The sequence below is a fragment of the Cavia porcellus genome, unplaced genomic scaffold, assembly GCF_034190915.1.
Source record: "Cavia porcellus strain 051 isolate PalLab524CR breed Dunkin Hartley unplaced genomic scaffold, mCavPor4.1 scaffold_22, whole genome shotgun sequence".
Lineage (NCBI taxonomy): Eukaryota > Metazoa > Chordata > Mammalia > Rodentia > Caviidae > Cavia > Cavia porcellus.
This window is the reverse complement of record NW_026947505.1, coordinates 54,850,579-54,864,932: the sequence shown is the minus strand read 5'-3', so window position 1 is coordinate 54,864,932 and position 14,354 is coordinate 54,850,579. Positions and strand designations below refer to the sequence as shown.

The 14,354-nt window shown below is 44.8% G+C and overlaps 1 protein-coding gene across 2 annotated transcripts in view; it reads left to right on the top strand.

Moving 5' to 3' along the window:
- Positions 1 to 5,187: 5,187 nt before the first annotated feature.
- The window catches only part of Gabrr2 (gamma-aminobutyric acid type A receptor subunit rho2), a 59,861-nt gene continuing 50,694 nt past the window's right edge, over positions 5,188 to 14,354 (top strand). The window contains exon 1 of one of the 2 annotated variants that reach the window (XM_023564078.2): positions 5,188 to 5,706. In XM_023564078.2, the coding sequence (XP_023419846.1) occupies positions 5,519 to 5,706 (188 nt within the window). In that variant the 5' untranslated portion in view covers positions 5,188 to 5,518. The remainder of the gene's footprint in view (positions 5,707 to 14,354) is intronic. The other variant, XM_063233210.1, reaches the window with a different exon arrangement.

Genomic DNA, 14,354 nt, shown 5'->3' with positions numbered 1-14,354 from the left:
AAATGTGTTTATGAGTTCATTTTCTTTTTATAACTCAGTGTAAATGAAATTGAGGTTTTAGAACAGTCTATGAAAATTATCTTGAATAGTTTACGTTGGGGTTGGCATAAAGCCTTCTGTGATTTTTACTGAAATTATGGGCAAGAGAAAAATAATTCATAAAATTATTTTAAAACCAAAGTTAATTGTTATTAAAATTTGGATCTATTAACCATCAGACATAATTTCTATTTTCATTTGATAGCCAGCGTTCTATTATTTGTGCATCTAAAATTAATACATATTATTTACTGTTATATACATAGAATTGTCTTAAACTTAATAATTTAGCATTTTAAAGTTGTTCACAGGTTGTTTCTGTTATATTTATAGCTGAAGCTAGAAAATTTTAAAAAGCCCAAGGACTTTATGAAGAACTCATGTCAGGAAAGTTATATGATACCATTTTATAACCTTATTGCCATGAGAAAATGCATCCTGAGGTCTTAGTTCATGACACAAGCTATTAGACATATTAGAAGTCACTGACCCGGGGCTGGAGATTTAGCTCAGCGGCATAAGTGCCTGCCTTGCAAGCAGGCAGTCGTGAGTTCGATCCCTGGTACCGATAAAAAAAAACCGAAAAAGACAAAAAAAGAAATAAAAAAAAAAAAGAAGTCACTCATTGTTACCTGAGGACGACATCCTCATGTCCGCAACCTAAGCTGAGATTGTGTGCTAGAAAGTCTTCCTTCCATTTAATGCTCTAGTCAATTTGAGACAGCCTCTGGATCTATGTGCTCTTGCTGCATGCTCCCATGAGGTATGCCTGCAGTTTATAATTAAGCACTGTATAGATCTTTTAATCTGATCCTCTTGTCTTCCCCCACTCATATGATAAATGGGTGCCTGTTTGATTGTGTTGGCATTTATAGCACCTGATCATATGTCTGAAAGTGGCACATCTTACTTTCACCTCATGTTGCTTAAAGATCTTTAAATTATCACTTTGACCCTTGTTGTGGGGCTAAGAAGCCCTTGTTAACTTTGATCTAGGGCCATTTTAATCGAAACTCCCCTGAAAGGTCCTTTTCAGAAAACTATTATTTTTAAAGCCCCACTTTAATCCGTTAATTCCAGCATAAGCCCAAACTGGATGTATAATCTGGTAGGTGAAGGCTTAGAATTCCTTATTGCCCCAATTCTTAAATTTAGGTAATTCATGGCTTTTTCTTTGGCACCATAATAATGACTACTGATCAAGACAGTTAAAATAGCATGCTTCCAGAACACATGTTTCATCTGTAACTGTTTAAGCCAATGAACCTTTCAGATTTTATGGAATGTGGGGCTTTTATGAGTACTTTGTTTCCATACTGCTTATTGTATTGCAATAAATGAATTTCATCAAAATTCCCAATTTTTAAAAAACTTTACAAGTTTATTATTTTGACTATAGAAATACAACATTTCTTATTTCAGGCAAATAACTTTTTTTTTAAAGAGGGTAAAATTGAACACAACAGAACAAAACAAAACATAAGAAAGCAATGTAAGAGACATAAATTTCAAAGCAAGATGATCAGAGTTCTTCACTATATATTGTCTGTTTCTTCCAAATAGTTGACCATATCTTCACATACAGAGAATTCACATGAAACAACATAGTATAGAACTGATCTGAACAAGATGAGGAAGGTGTTTTAGGTCTTCAACATCAGACAACAGGGAATTCCCAATGGCTGGCACTGTGTCTCTCATTCTGTTCAAAATAGCTGTCCATACCTTCATGTATATTAAGATTAAACAAAACAAAACAGGCTAAAATCACTCTGAACAAAGAATTATAGTACTGGTGGATTTCACATCATGACACTACGGGACCAGCACTGGATACTGTAGTGTCTCGCTTTCTTCAAAGTAGTTAATCATTTCATCATGAACTGTTCATTGTTCTGTGCATGCATGAGTCTCTGCATGTATTTCTATCTTTTCTGTATTAGAGGGAGAAACAAAAAACAAAATAGTCCTATACAAACATGCTTTACTTGATTAAATATTTCACTTTTGAGCTCATCTATGAGTTCCCGAAGATTCTGCTGTATGTCCACTGATGCCGTGTCTGATATTGCATGTTTGCTGCTTTCAGTTTCTTGTACTTACGCCTCCTGCATCAGTGTTCTCAGGGCTGGGGGCTGGAGACTTTTATTTCTTTCTCTTGTTATGTTTTTGGTTTCTTCCATACAGGTGTATAGTGGAGGCTTTCCTTGTTGGTTATGGTTCTTCTGAAGCACGCGGGTAGGGTTTTCTGCCCTCTTCAGTTTGCTGTTGGTCCTTGAGGTGCAAACAGGAGCGGCATATGCTGGCCCCTCCCCTCTAGGTCAGTCAACCTTCGGGGGCCTTCACTGTTAGTTTGTGCTGCACTTATGGAATTGGTTTGGGATGACTTACTGGGTCCTAGCCAGGGGCATGACCCGGGTCAAGCACATCCCACCAATCTGGTCTGGGACGGGAACATCCCACTGAAGTCATTGCTGTTCCTTACTCCTGCCGGTCCTGCCCGTTTTCAGGATGTCATCCAGTTGGTCTCCCCTTTCCCGTGGGAGGGTCTTATTCCCAGCACTCACCGTGGGTCAGTGCAGGTACCTTGCCAGCTCTGTTCTCCGCTGGGCTTGCCCACCTCCAACCTCAGCATGGCCGTGGCTTGGGCGCGTCGCAGCATTGGGAGTTCAGGCACCCCAGCCAGAGCACCATGGCCGCTAATCTTAGCTGCTCCAATCGTAGCCCCGGGACTGCATGTTTGAGCAGCAATTTTCCCTTTAGTTTCTTCCTGGGTTGAGAGGATCCATCTCCCTCTGTTCAGACCTCTCCACAGTGTTTTATTCCTCCTTCTAAGTTGTCTGTCTCAGGGAGCCTCTGTATTCTGCTGCTTATAATCCGCCATCTTTAGCTCCTCCAGCAAATAACTCTTAATTTGGGTTTATGAATAAATATTCTGATATCTGAAGCTCCCCATTTTTATAGGTCAGAATCAGCAAAAAAGAAAGTAAACCTCATGCCCTTGGACTTGAGCAGACACCTACGGTGAAGTACTAAAAAACCTTCGTTGCTTTATTTCTTGCAAGTACTAATAATGTATGTAACGTGACTGTGTTTAGTGAACTGGACATGAACCAAAAATACTGTGCACATTAATTTATGCACCATGGGGGCCCTTGCAGGATCTAAAGTATCTGGAATGTAAAAAAGTCAACTATTGCTTAAAAACGGCATCTGGGCATGATTCTGGTGTTCTTTTTTTACTTTTTCTTTTGTCTTTTTTCCTTTTTATTGGGGATTGGGTACCAGGGATCAAACTCACGACTGCCTGCTTGCAAGGCAGGCACTTATGCTGCTGAACTAAATCCCCAGCCCCTGATTCTGGTGTTCTAGATAGTCCTTTACAGACTTGTTCTGAACAGAAGAAAGGAAAAAAAATCTTTTGAACAAAGTCTACCAAAAAACAAAACAAAACAAAAACTTTTAAAAGTTGTATCTCATCAGTGAACCTTTGAAAGGAATCCTTTACGTTTCTGGGCTAGCAGGGTAACTCAAAGGTAGAGCTCTTGCCTATCGTGTGTGAGTGTGTGAGGCCTTTGTTAACAAACAGTTCACCCCTGGCAAATTCCAATGAGAGGCTGGATTTGGGAATCACTACATCCTTTCCACTCCCAAGCACCTGTGTAACCCATTGTAATTTGGCTCCCCACCACATCTTAAAACCCAAACCATACCTGCTGAGGTCAGAAATGCCGTTCCACTTGCCAGATCCAATTACCTATTTCCTGAATTCGTGTTTCTTGACTTCCTCATAGTGCTGACTATTGACTACCCCTGAGCCCTCTTCCCGAAACTCTCCTTGGTTTCCAGGGCCCGCTTCTTTGCTGGTCTTTTCATGTTTTTGCTCTCGTTTCCTGATCCATTCTTTAGAGTCTCTGGGATCCTGTGCTTGGACTTGGGATTCTTCTATGTCCAGGAAGATCTCACTCTTTCCTGGGGTTAAACTATGGCCACATTCTAATGGCTTCAAGTCTACTTTCCAATCCAGATGTTTTTCTTGAGTTCCAGCCTCATATTCCAGCTGCCTTTTGGCCATCTGGAGGTTTAGTGAGCCCAAAAACTCCACAAGTCCAAATTTATTTCATTTCTCCACCAAATTTGCCCACCCCTAATGGATAACAGTTAATGATAGTGCCCTCCTACTAATCCTCCAGGCCCACCTCCAAACTCGAAGACTTTTTTTTTATATTGGGGATTGAACCACGGCCTTACACACAGTGGGCAAGTGCTCGGCCACCGAGCTACATCCTTAGTCCTCCAAAGCAGAATTCATGATGTCATCATTGGCGTTTCTTTCTCATCCGTTCACCTCCCAGAGTCACCAGATGTATTCCACTTCAGAAGTAACTTGGCCACCTCATTTCTCTTCCTGTCACTTTTCCTTCTGTCCTGCTTTACTCACAGAAAGAACTCATCCTGGTGTTTTTCCTGTTTGGTTATTATGTTTTACACTGATCCTTATTAGGAATTCCTTAAAAAATAAAATGGATTGTGTCATTTTTCTTTGCTGCTTTGGCTCTTTCTTCCCTACATAATAAAACCCCAAGTCTATTTCTTTTTTAGCTCTCCCTTCTCCTGACCTCTGATCTCCATTTCCCTGTTTCTACTACATTCCTCTCTGCCAGCAAACAGCAGCCAAGCAAGAAGTAATTTTAAACCTACCACATTCTGTTCAGTAGATTAAACATAACCACATATATCTCTACACTTTTACTATCTGCAATTCTGTATCACAGGAGAGGAATCAAACCCAGTTTATTATGTTTGTCTATATACATTTCAGAGTCACAGACCAAAGTAAATTTAATACTCCTGATAGGAAAAAGAGCTTGCATAATGATGAATTCTCTTTTGGATTATGCTATTCTGCAATATCAAGATGTGTTTTATGCTTTGATATGATGTTCTCACTGAGATAACAAAAACCAGGTGTATATTTGGGAGATAGCAGTAAATTTTGGCCATAGGAAAAATACATTTACTTAGATCAAAAATAAAGCAACTCCTTGAAAATGGGTCATTTGTGTGCTTTCTCAGCATTTCCTGAACACGTTCATGTACTCTTCTCCATGAGCAAACCCATCTGGAACCCATGCTGACTCTCTGCTGGATGTGACAGACTGGTTTAATGCAGAGAGATGGATTAATGATCTCAGCAAAAGAGCTGGCATGTTCGAGAGATTTATTTTTTTTTTATATAACAGTTTTAGCCAAAGCCGTTCTAGGGTTCAGTGGAAGCAGTTTCCCAGGAGGGCAAACTTCTTGAGTAATGGCCAATCTCTGAGCAGCAGGCAGGGCAAAGCTAGTGCTTGTGTCATGGCCTGGTGGGTGGAGCTTGGGGTGGGAAATCCATCAGTATCAAATAGTAACCCCAGAAAGTCGGCCTTGCCAACCATCTCCTCACCGATCCTCCGAGCAGCACCCACTAGAGGCTGAACCAATGGTCAAGCCACGGGGGATTTGCCCCTCAGGAGGTTACTGGAAAGCAGCCTATTGCATCATAGACACCCACAAAATGCCTTATTTTACAAGACTCATTCTGTTTTTGTTTTGCTTGATGGTTCTTGTGGAGAGCCGAAAACCCAGGAGGAAGAGATGGACAGGACACCTGGAAATGTCCAAGCCAAGGTAAGGTTGTGGTGGGAAAGGAGAAGCCCGGTTTTGGAGCAGCAGCAGCCGCAGCACAGTGGGACAGTCCCAAGAGGGCTGGAGGACATCCTTAAATGTCCTACTAGAATGTGTTTTCCAGCTAGAGGTAGAGGGACCCCTTCCTCTCCAGAGCTGTCATTAAGCACCAGGAGAGAAGCTAGACAAGGCTGAGCATGTATAGCCAAAGAATTTTGCCAGGATTTTGAGGTAAGGCAGATAGTTGAAGACTAACTAGAGGGTTAGACTATTACTCCATTTCTCAGTATTGCATTTTGGAAAAGACCACTAGAGGCTTGCTGAATAATTACATTCAAGATAGTTAGGGAGACTTGTATATAGGAATTCAACTTGTATTAAGAAAAAGTGTAAGGCTGGGGGTGCAGTCAGTGGCAGACTGCCTGCTTGCCATGTGGGAGGCCCTAGGTTCAATCCCCAGCACCACAGAAAAAGAGAAAAGAAAAAATGTAGCCAGGAACAGTTTTCTATAAAATATTTGATAAGGAATAATTTATATTGATTTTGGGTTTTATTTTACTGTTTTGAATTTATAAAAAAGTATTTGAAATTTTCCAGATTATCAGAAATGTTGTGTGGGCAACAATCAATGGCATTTAATAGATGTAATGGAGACATTTCCAAGAAATACTGATTAGAATCAGAATTTACATTCAAAATCACTACTCTTCAGGTCTTAGTTCCGTAGTAAGTTTGTTTCAAACTGATGTACAGAACGTGATACTACAAACTGAGGCAGGCACAAGGACTGTTAGGCATGAAAAAGAAAAGAACAAGAAGCTATGATATAAACATTATGTGTGAAATGTTACCCCACTGTTTTCCATTCTTAAAAATGAGTGAACTACTGGTTTTGAATATAAACTAGTGTCTTTGTGTGTGTGTGTGTGTGTGTGTGTGGTACTCGGGATAGGATTTAGGGCCTCCCGTATGCAAGTGCTCTAGGTAAATACTCTACCATTGAACTACACCTCAGTTCTGAAGTTAGTGTCTTAAGGCACATTCTGTAGGTCAGCGGTCATGTAACACTCTTTTGAAACTATGACTCCAATATATCTCTATCTACTTATTAATTATATATATTTACTATTATAAAAATGCACATTGAAGCTTTATTGCTTATTTTTTTTAAAAAACCCATAAATATAAATAATAATTAGAATCTCTATTTCTGGAACTCCAGTAGAGATGTAAATATTGTAAGGCTGAATCACACTGTAGAAACCAGGATCAAAATCCCCCAGAATGCTGGAAAGAGACACTGCACTGGAGGACTTAACCTGGTGATGTGGCCAGAATCATAGGCTCACAGTGGGAGGGATCTAAGAGGCATCTGATCCACAATTCTCCTGAGCTCTAATTTTGGGAAATGTGAGTAAAGGTTGTATGACAAGGGGGTTCTATAGCCAAAGGAGACCAGGAGACATTGGTTTAGGCCATTTTAAATAGGTGGCCTTTGTAGAAGTTCTTTACAGCAGAACTTCTAGCACCTTGGTTCTACAACTAGGCGAGGTAAACCTTGAAGAGGAGGACAAATTATTCAGTATTTCTCAAAAACAGGCACAATGCTTATCTTGTTGGACTCCTATCCCAGGGAGCATATGGCGGGCAACTGCCCAAACACAGTCAAGTTACAAAGCATAAACAGTGGCTCAGGGCCTGAGTGAATCACAGGGCTTGCTCATGGCTCTACAGGACTGGTTCTTGGTTTACTCAGCCTGGAGGAAAGAGGTATATGAAAATGTCTCTTCCTTGAATGGGTGCTGGGGTTCACATGAACTCCTGGGAACCCTAATGAACCAGTCTCTGCAGCTGGGGCCATCATAGTGTTTTTACCTTTCAGAAGACCCAGAGTCTCATCTTCTAGATGTTTGTATGGGGACATTGGGACAACTTGAATCTGACTCACGGTGAGAAGAATTTCTTGGAAGTCATCCCGAGAGGTATTAAAGTGGGAAAAAGTAAACATACAATTCAAAGAATACAAGATCATTCTTCAGCTGAGGCTGGGAGGCAGGCTAGAAACTGTGGCTTTGAGAAAAATTCCAACTAAGCATTACACCAGTTTTCAAAAGTGCTTTCACTATTTAATCTATGCACAGAGTTAAAAACTATACTAATAAATAGGCATAAAATGACCTAACTCTTTTTGCTGATAGTCTTAGAATACTTCCTACAAGTCCTGTTCACACACAAAGACGTATGTACAGTAGTACACTCAAGTCACATACCACCCACTCATATATATATATGACACACAGTTCCTCACACATGGTCACACACACAGCCCACCACATATGACACGTGATCACATCCCACACTCTTCAAGGACCTCTTCTAGCCTATCAGCCTTCCCTGCATTGTCCAGGCATATATACTCATACAAAATTATTCTGTCCAAGCTGGGCATGGTGGCACATGCCTGTAATCCCAGCACTAGGGAGGCTGAGGCAGCCAGCCTGGGTTACATAGCAAGGCCAAAGCCATGCTGAATTTCATGGTGAGATGCTGTCTCAAAAAAAAAAAAAATCCAGAAGTGGCTTTTTCAAAAATTGTATTGGGTTTCCCGATATTTTGTGTCTGTGTGTATTTTTTTTTAATCTTTCACTGATACTTTATATACTTGCTAAAGATTCTGTGAGGTCCTGAATTTATTTTTTTGTCTTTTTGAAACAGGGTCTCACTATGCAGTTCAGGCTGGCCTTGAGCTCACTTTGTAGCCCAGGCTGTTCTTGAACTTGCAAGGATCCTCCTGCCTCAGCCTCCCAAGTGCTGGGATTGCAGGCGAGAGCCACCAGCAGGCTGTCTGTGGTATTTAATGGCTTCCAAGCAAGTCTGCTTTCTCTCAGCAGTTTTCCTCTGGTTTTTCTGCTTCTCGGTCTCTCTGCTTTGCCCCGGTTCCTCCCAGTCTGCTTCCCATTTGGCCTCCTACTTCACGATGATTTCATTTTCTGTGGAGGCCTCTTTTCCCTTTAATATCTGAAAAATAAACCAAATGCCCAGCCGGCTGTGAATCAGCCTGGAGGCTCCCGTTTCTCCATTTGCTGCCCCTCTGCTGCGCCTGGCCTCAGCCCTCTTCTTGGTTTGTATGATGATTCTCTCACGCTGGACCAAGGAGCAGCTTTGCTCTGCTGCCCATTACAGAAGGTTCTGGAAAGGAGAAGAATGTGAGGGGTTAAGGAAACTAGCTTTGGGCCTGTTTCCGTCCTCTGGTCATGCAGCGTGTTTCCTATTTCTGACCTTGAGTTTCTCTGGCTGAAGACGAGGAGCAGGCATGGGGTGAGGCGTACCTAACGGTGGCCACAGCAGCAGAGCAGGGTGTGATCACTGCTCTTGCAAATAAACGATACTGTGACTCTAGCCTTGCTTCCAGAGACACAGAGAACACAATCTCTTTTGTTACTGACATCAACATCCTCCCACCAAAGGTCAGATCCAAAATCCCCTGGAAGGTCTGGCTGCCTTGTAGTGGGGTTAGGGCTCAAGACACCTAGCTGAGCGTGGAGGCTGTCTGGACAGCCCTGTGAAAGGACGAATAGAGTGTAGCTGGCTATGCAAATAGCCCAAGGCTCAGGATTTTAGCTGCTCCAGTGATCAAACAACTGGTTCCTTAAAAAAAATATATTCTGAGCCCTCAGTGGCAGCAGGATTTAAATTCTCTCTCTTGTTGGGATGGAGGCATTCTGGGACTTCCGGTTCCCTAATCCTCCCCTAAATAAATGTGGAAACTGTTGACAGGAGGGATTTGTTCCCCATGAGGTAGAGCGGCAGTGAGCCGGCTGCACTCACAATTTAATGTCTATGATCTGCTAAGCCCTTGGCTGAGCCCTTCATCCGCCTTCCTGGCATCTTTGCTGAGTGTCTGCTCATGGTTTCTTACACCGCGTCTGTCCAGGGAATCAGGGCTAGTTGCACTGACCCCTGGGAGTACAGATTAGAAAAGACTCCAGTGGGTGTGGAAGTGCCTCGGGGTCCAGGCTGCATGCGTGCTGCAGGGGACTGGACGTCAGCTCCAGCTCCAGCTCCAGGACGAAAGTTCCATAACTGCAAAACGTTTCCTTGCCAGCTCAGTGCTGCTCCTTTCTTTCTTCTCCTTTTCCCTTGTTTAGTTAGACCCTTGTCATGGAGAACAGTTAGGATACTCTGGATTTGCTGTAGGGTTGTGTGTAGTTTTGGTGGACAATGATCTGGAAGGTATGAAAGTATGAAAGAGAGTGAAAAGAGAATCAGTCTTTTGGCACCTACTGTAGAGGAAAAGGATTTGAGCAGAGCCTGCAGTCCCAGCCTCCAGTTCTGGCTGCCACCATCTCATTGGGTGTCCGACCAGTTCAGTTCCTAACTCAGCCTTGACCCCGGTTGGCTGTGAGTTCTCTGTTCTGGGGGTAGAGGCTTCCTACAAGAGATCGTGTGCAGACCCCCCACTTGAGATCCTGGAAGAAATGTTGAATCCAGCTAAGAAAAAGCCAGCATCTTAAGCTGTGGCTACATTTGTCTAAGAGAATATTTATCACAAAATCAGTAACGTCACTGGGTTGGGTGTGTGAGGTTCCTGAGGCTGAAATAAAGAATTTATCCCACCTTTTAAAAATAAGTTTGCAGATTCCTGGTCTCTCATCATGGAAAAGGGATTTTTTAGGACAAGCCAGAGGCCTGAGGTTTATTAGAGACAGAGATACAAGGCACACTCAGAGAATGGAATGTGGATGCTAAGAGAGAACATATTACAAGCTGGGGCTAGAGCACATTTAAAGGGTGTCTTCAAGAGACGTAGTCTCAGACAGTGAGGGTGAACCTTTTAGAGCCAAGTGCCCAAACTGTGACCCAAAACTCATTTATCACAAAATACCAACACCACAATTAAATGTGAATGCTGAAGTTTTAGTTTAGAAAAAGCAACTCATACATTTACATGTTTTATCTTAAAAGAAAAACAACACAGGTGCCATAGGTTTGCCACCACTGATCTAGGATATGTATTCTCATGCCAGGTTACAGGGTTGGCCATCTACCCCTGTTTGAAGTTGAGACACTGATGCCACTACAGCTGTTTCCAGAGAAGGAGGAACAGCAATCTGCAGATGTGGAGACCACCTGGACTGCTCTCCTTCAAAGAGAGCATTTGGCCCTGCTTCCACCTGTTGATATGTACAGAGCTGGCTGGGATTTTTTTTTTATTCCCTTAATTGGCTTTAAGCAATGCAAATGGGTCCAACTGAGGTGGTGATATATAGACTTCAAAGCAATGCGATGCCCTGCCTACAGCTCCTGAGTAGTACGTATGAGCTAGGCCGAGTGATGCCACACTGAGATTGAGCTTCAAGAAAAAAGTTGTAACATCTCAGAGTGTGGTGATTATACATCAAAACTAAACCACTGATTCCAAAACACTAGACACTGCCGGGCATGATGGCGTGTGCCTATAATTACAGCAAGCGGGAGGCTGAGGCAGGAAGATCATTGCAAGTTTGAGACCAGTTTAGGCTACAAAGTGAGCTCAGGATCAGCCTGAACTGCATAGTGAGACCCTGTCTCAAAAAGACAAACAAAATAAACAAAAACCACTAGATACTGCCCCAATCTGTGATATGCAGATTGCTCTCTCTCTCTCTCTCTCTCTCTCTCTGCTATTGCAGAGGTGATTTTAGACCTCCTAACTCAGTTTACAGCACTCATGTACCGCCTGCTTTTCTCACAGTTGCTCATCTCTGAGCAACTCCCTTCTTCATGAATTAATAAAAGCCGGTTCAGCCCTGGGTCAAGCCCTTAGTTCTGGTTAGGCATTGTTCTAGCTGGATTTAGGACCCCCCTTGGCTCTTCCCACAGCTACAACTGTGCCTTAGTGTCTTTATTCTTGCATGGATTGCACTGGAAGTGGTAGGTTGGAATTACGTATTGGAGTTTCAATAACTTTTCCCTGGGATTACCAATGTAGACTCCTCTGGCCCGTGAGGAGGTCCAGAAGGGCTTCCTATATGCAGGCACGATTTATAGGTGAAAAGGGCAGGTCCAGTGCCCAAAGGATAGAAGGCAGAGTGTCGATGTCCGCTCCCGGCCGGCAGGAAGGACACACGACAAAGTCTGGTAGTGGACAACCTTTTCTTTTTATTTTCCTTCTCCGTACAGCCTGCCCTGGGTTCTCCCAGCTGAAGCCTCCTCTGGTCCGCTCCCCGCGGCTCCTTTTGTGCTTCAGTCTGCCCCAAAGCCTCTACCGGTCCGCTCTCCGCGGCTCCTTTTGGGCTTTTACTTCTGGGCTTCTACCTGGCTTCTTCTTCCGCCCAGGGGTGGCACCGGTATATATACGGGTACAGTGTCCAATCATGTTAAAGTAAGCAAGGCAAGCTGATTGGCTAACATCATCAGTTGCCAGGCAGACTATATTGTTGAGCGGGTTGTTTACGCGGTAAGCAGGAAACTAACATATTCGATGGGAGGGGTAATCTACCTCAGGCTTTGCTCTTTACCACAGGCCGCACGTCCGCCGCGCAAGGCGAGCTATCACAGACGCGGCTCCCAACATCTCCCCCTATTTTATTTTTTATGAATGTGCGCATCGTAGCCCTTCCTGGACTGGGTGCAGAGGCTTATGCCCTATGTGTAGGCCCACCGTAGGTCCTTGGCTTAGACCCTGGTTGGCCATGCCATGGTCTGCCAAGGCCCTGAGGCCCTCGTCCTTTTTCTAGGGCCAGGCACAAACTGGACGGAACCTGGATGCACACAAGCTTGCACTCATTTCCTCTCCGTAAAGAAATCCCCTCGGAGAGAAATTTAGACCTGGGCAGCATCTAACAGTCCAGCGGCTTACGTGCAGGATGGGGTAGGGCCTGGCTTAGGTCGAGTCGTGCTGGGGAGGCACGCTCTTACCTGTCATTGACTCACCTACCCTGCTATGTATTGTCACCTTATGGAGGAGAATGAGGGATGCCCGCCATATCTAGACTCGGTCGTGGGCCAATTGAGCAAGCCATGCATATGCCTGAGGATCTTCTTGTCCATTTCGGGCTACCGCTATTTCTATTCATCTTATTGGTTGGTCTGTGATGGATCTCCAGTAGGGCAGGTCTGATCTTCAGTCGAGGGCTTTGTTGCCCGTGTCAGTCTCTCCGGTATCCACAGTGGTTCTCGTCCCGATTCCTGTGGGAAAACACAAACCGCGCCTCGGTTCCAGCTGACTACCGGATCCGGGCCCATCCATTGTCATGCCATAGATAACCGCGCCTTTGGAGGCAGGCCTTGGCTTACTCCCCCTTTTTGTTTTTTATTTTTTATTTTTATCTTTTTCGTTTTTTTTTTTTTTTTTTTTTTTTTTTTATTGGTACCAGGGATCGAACTGGCGATTGCCTGCTTACAAGGCAGGCGCTTATGCCGCTAAGCTAAATCCCCAGCTCCCATTTCCTCGACCGGCGTTTTTCTCAGCCTGCTCGGCAGAGAACTCTGCGTACCAGGCTCGCCAATCCAGGTAACTACCCGAGGGCAGACACGCCTTTGCCAGCTGAATCCAGTCCGCGGGGGTGAGGGGCCCAGAAGACAGATTCTCCAGCATGGCAATGGTGTAAGGCGCAGTCGGCCCAAAGGTTGTAACTGCATTTTTAAGTTCTCTAATCTGCTTTATCTCAAAAGGCTCCCATACATTGCGTCCCTGGCCCATAGCTACTTGTACAGGAAATATCCCGTAGGGGCCACTATCTATCCCAGGTGGATGTACCTCATGAGACAAGCGTCCCCCCTGCCAAAGCCGCCTGTAAGAATACCGACCCGCCGGCGGCGGAGCATAAGACAGCAGCCGTGATTGGGCGGAAAATGGGGGCCCGTGCATCACTTCCTGTTCTGGCGAAAGGGGAGAGAGCTCCCAGGCGGCCGCCTCGTGGCGAGGAATCGCCTCCGGAAACGGCCCCCAAGGTGGGGCGGAAGGCTTCGCCTCCCTCTCGCGCCGGGGAGCGCTCAGGAGCTCTCTACTCCTCCGCAGACCAGGTTGAGCAGAGCGCAATTCGCGGGGCAACGCTGGAAAAGAACCCTGCGACTCCTTATTGAGCGATTTAGGCTCCTGACAGCTGGTCTCTTTGGCCTCCTTGCCATTCAACTTTCCCTCGTCCTCGGAGTCAGACGACTCCGAGGCTAGAGCCCCGTCCTCCTCCTTAGCATCCTTGTTCCCCTTGACGGACCCCTCTCGGGAGCTCCCTGACTGGGCCTGCTCAGATACCCCTGCGTACTTTTGTAAGCTCTTGAGAGCTTTCTCCACAACCACCCTCGCTCTTAGTGTTGCTACCTAACATGTTTCCCATCTTTTAATATGTTACTCACCGCGTGAGGCCCAAGGAATCCGCCACTTACGCGTGAGCCTGAGGGGAGTCTAAAAGCCCTGTAGGTGCGCGCCACCCAGAGCCCAGGCTTATCCCCAACTCACCTGTCTCGCAGCTCTGTACTGGAGCGTTGTCCACTTCCACGTCTCGGGGGTGATCAGTCCCCGGGCGGGCCTCCAAATGTCGATGTCCGCTCCCGGCCGGCAGGAAGGACACACGACAAAGTCTGGTAGTGGACAACCTTTTCTTTTTATTTTTCTTCTCCGTACAGCCTGCCCTGGGTTCTCCCAGCTGAAGCCTCCTCTGGTCCGCTCC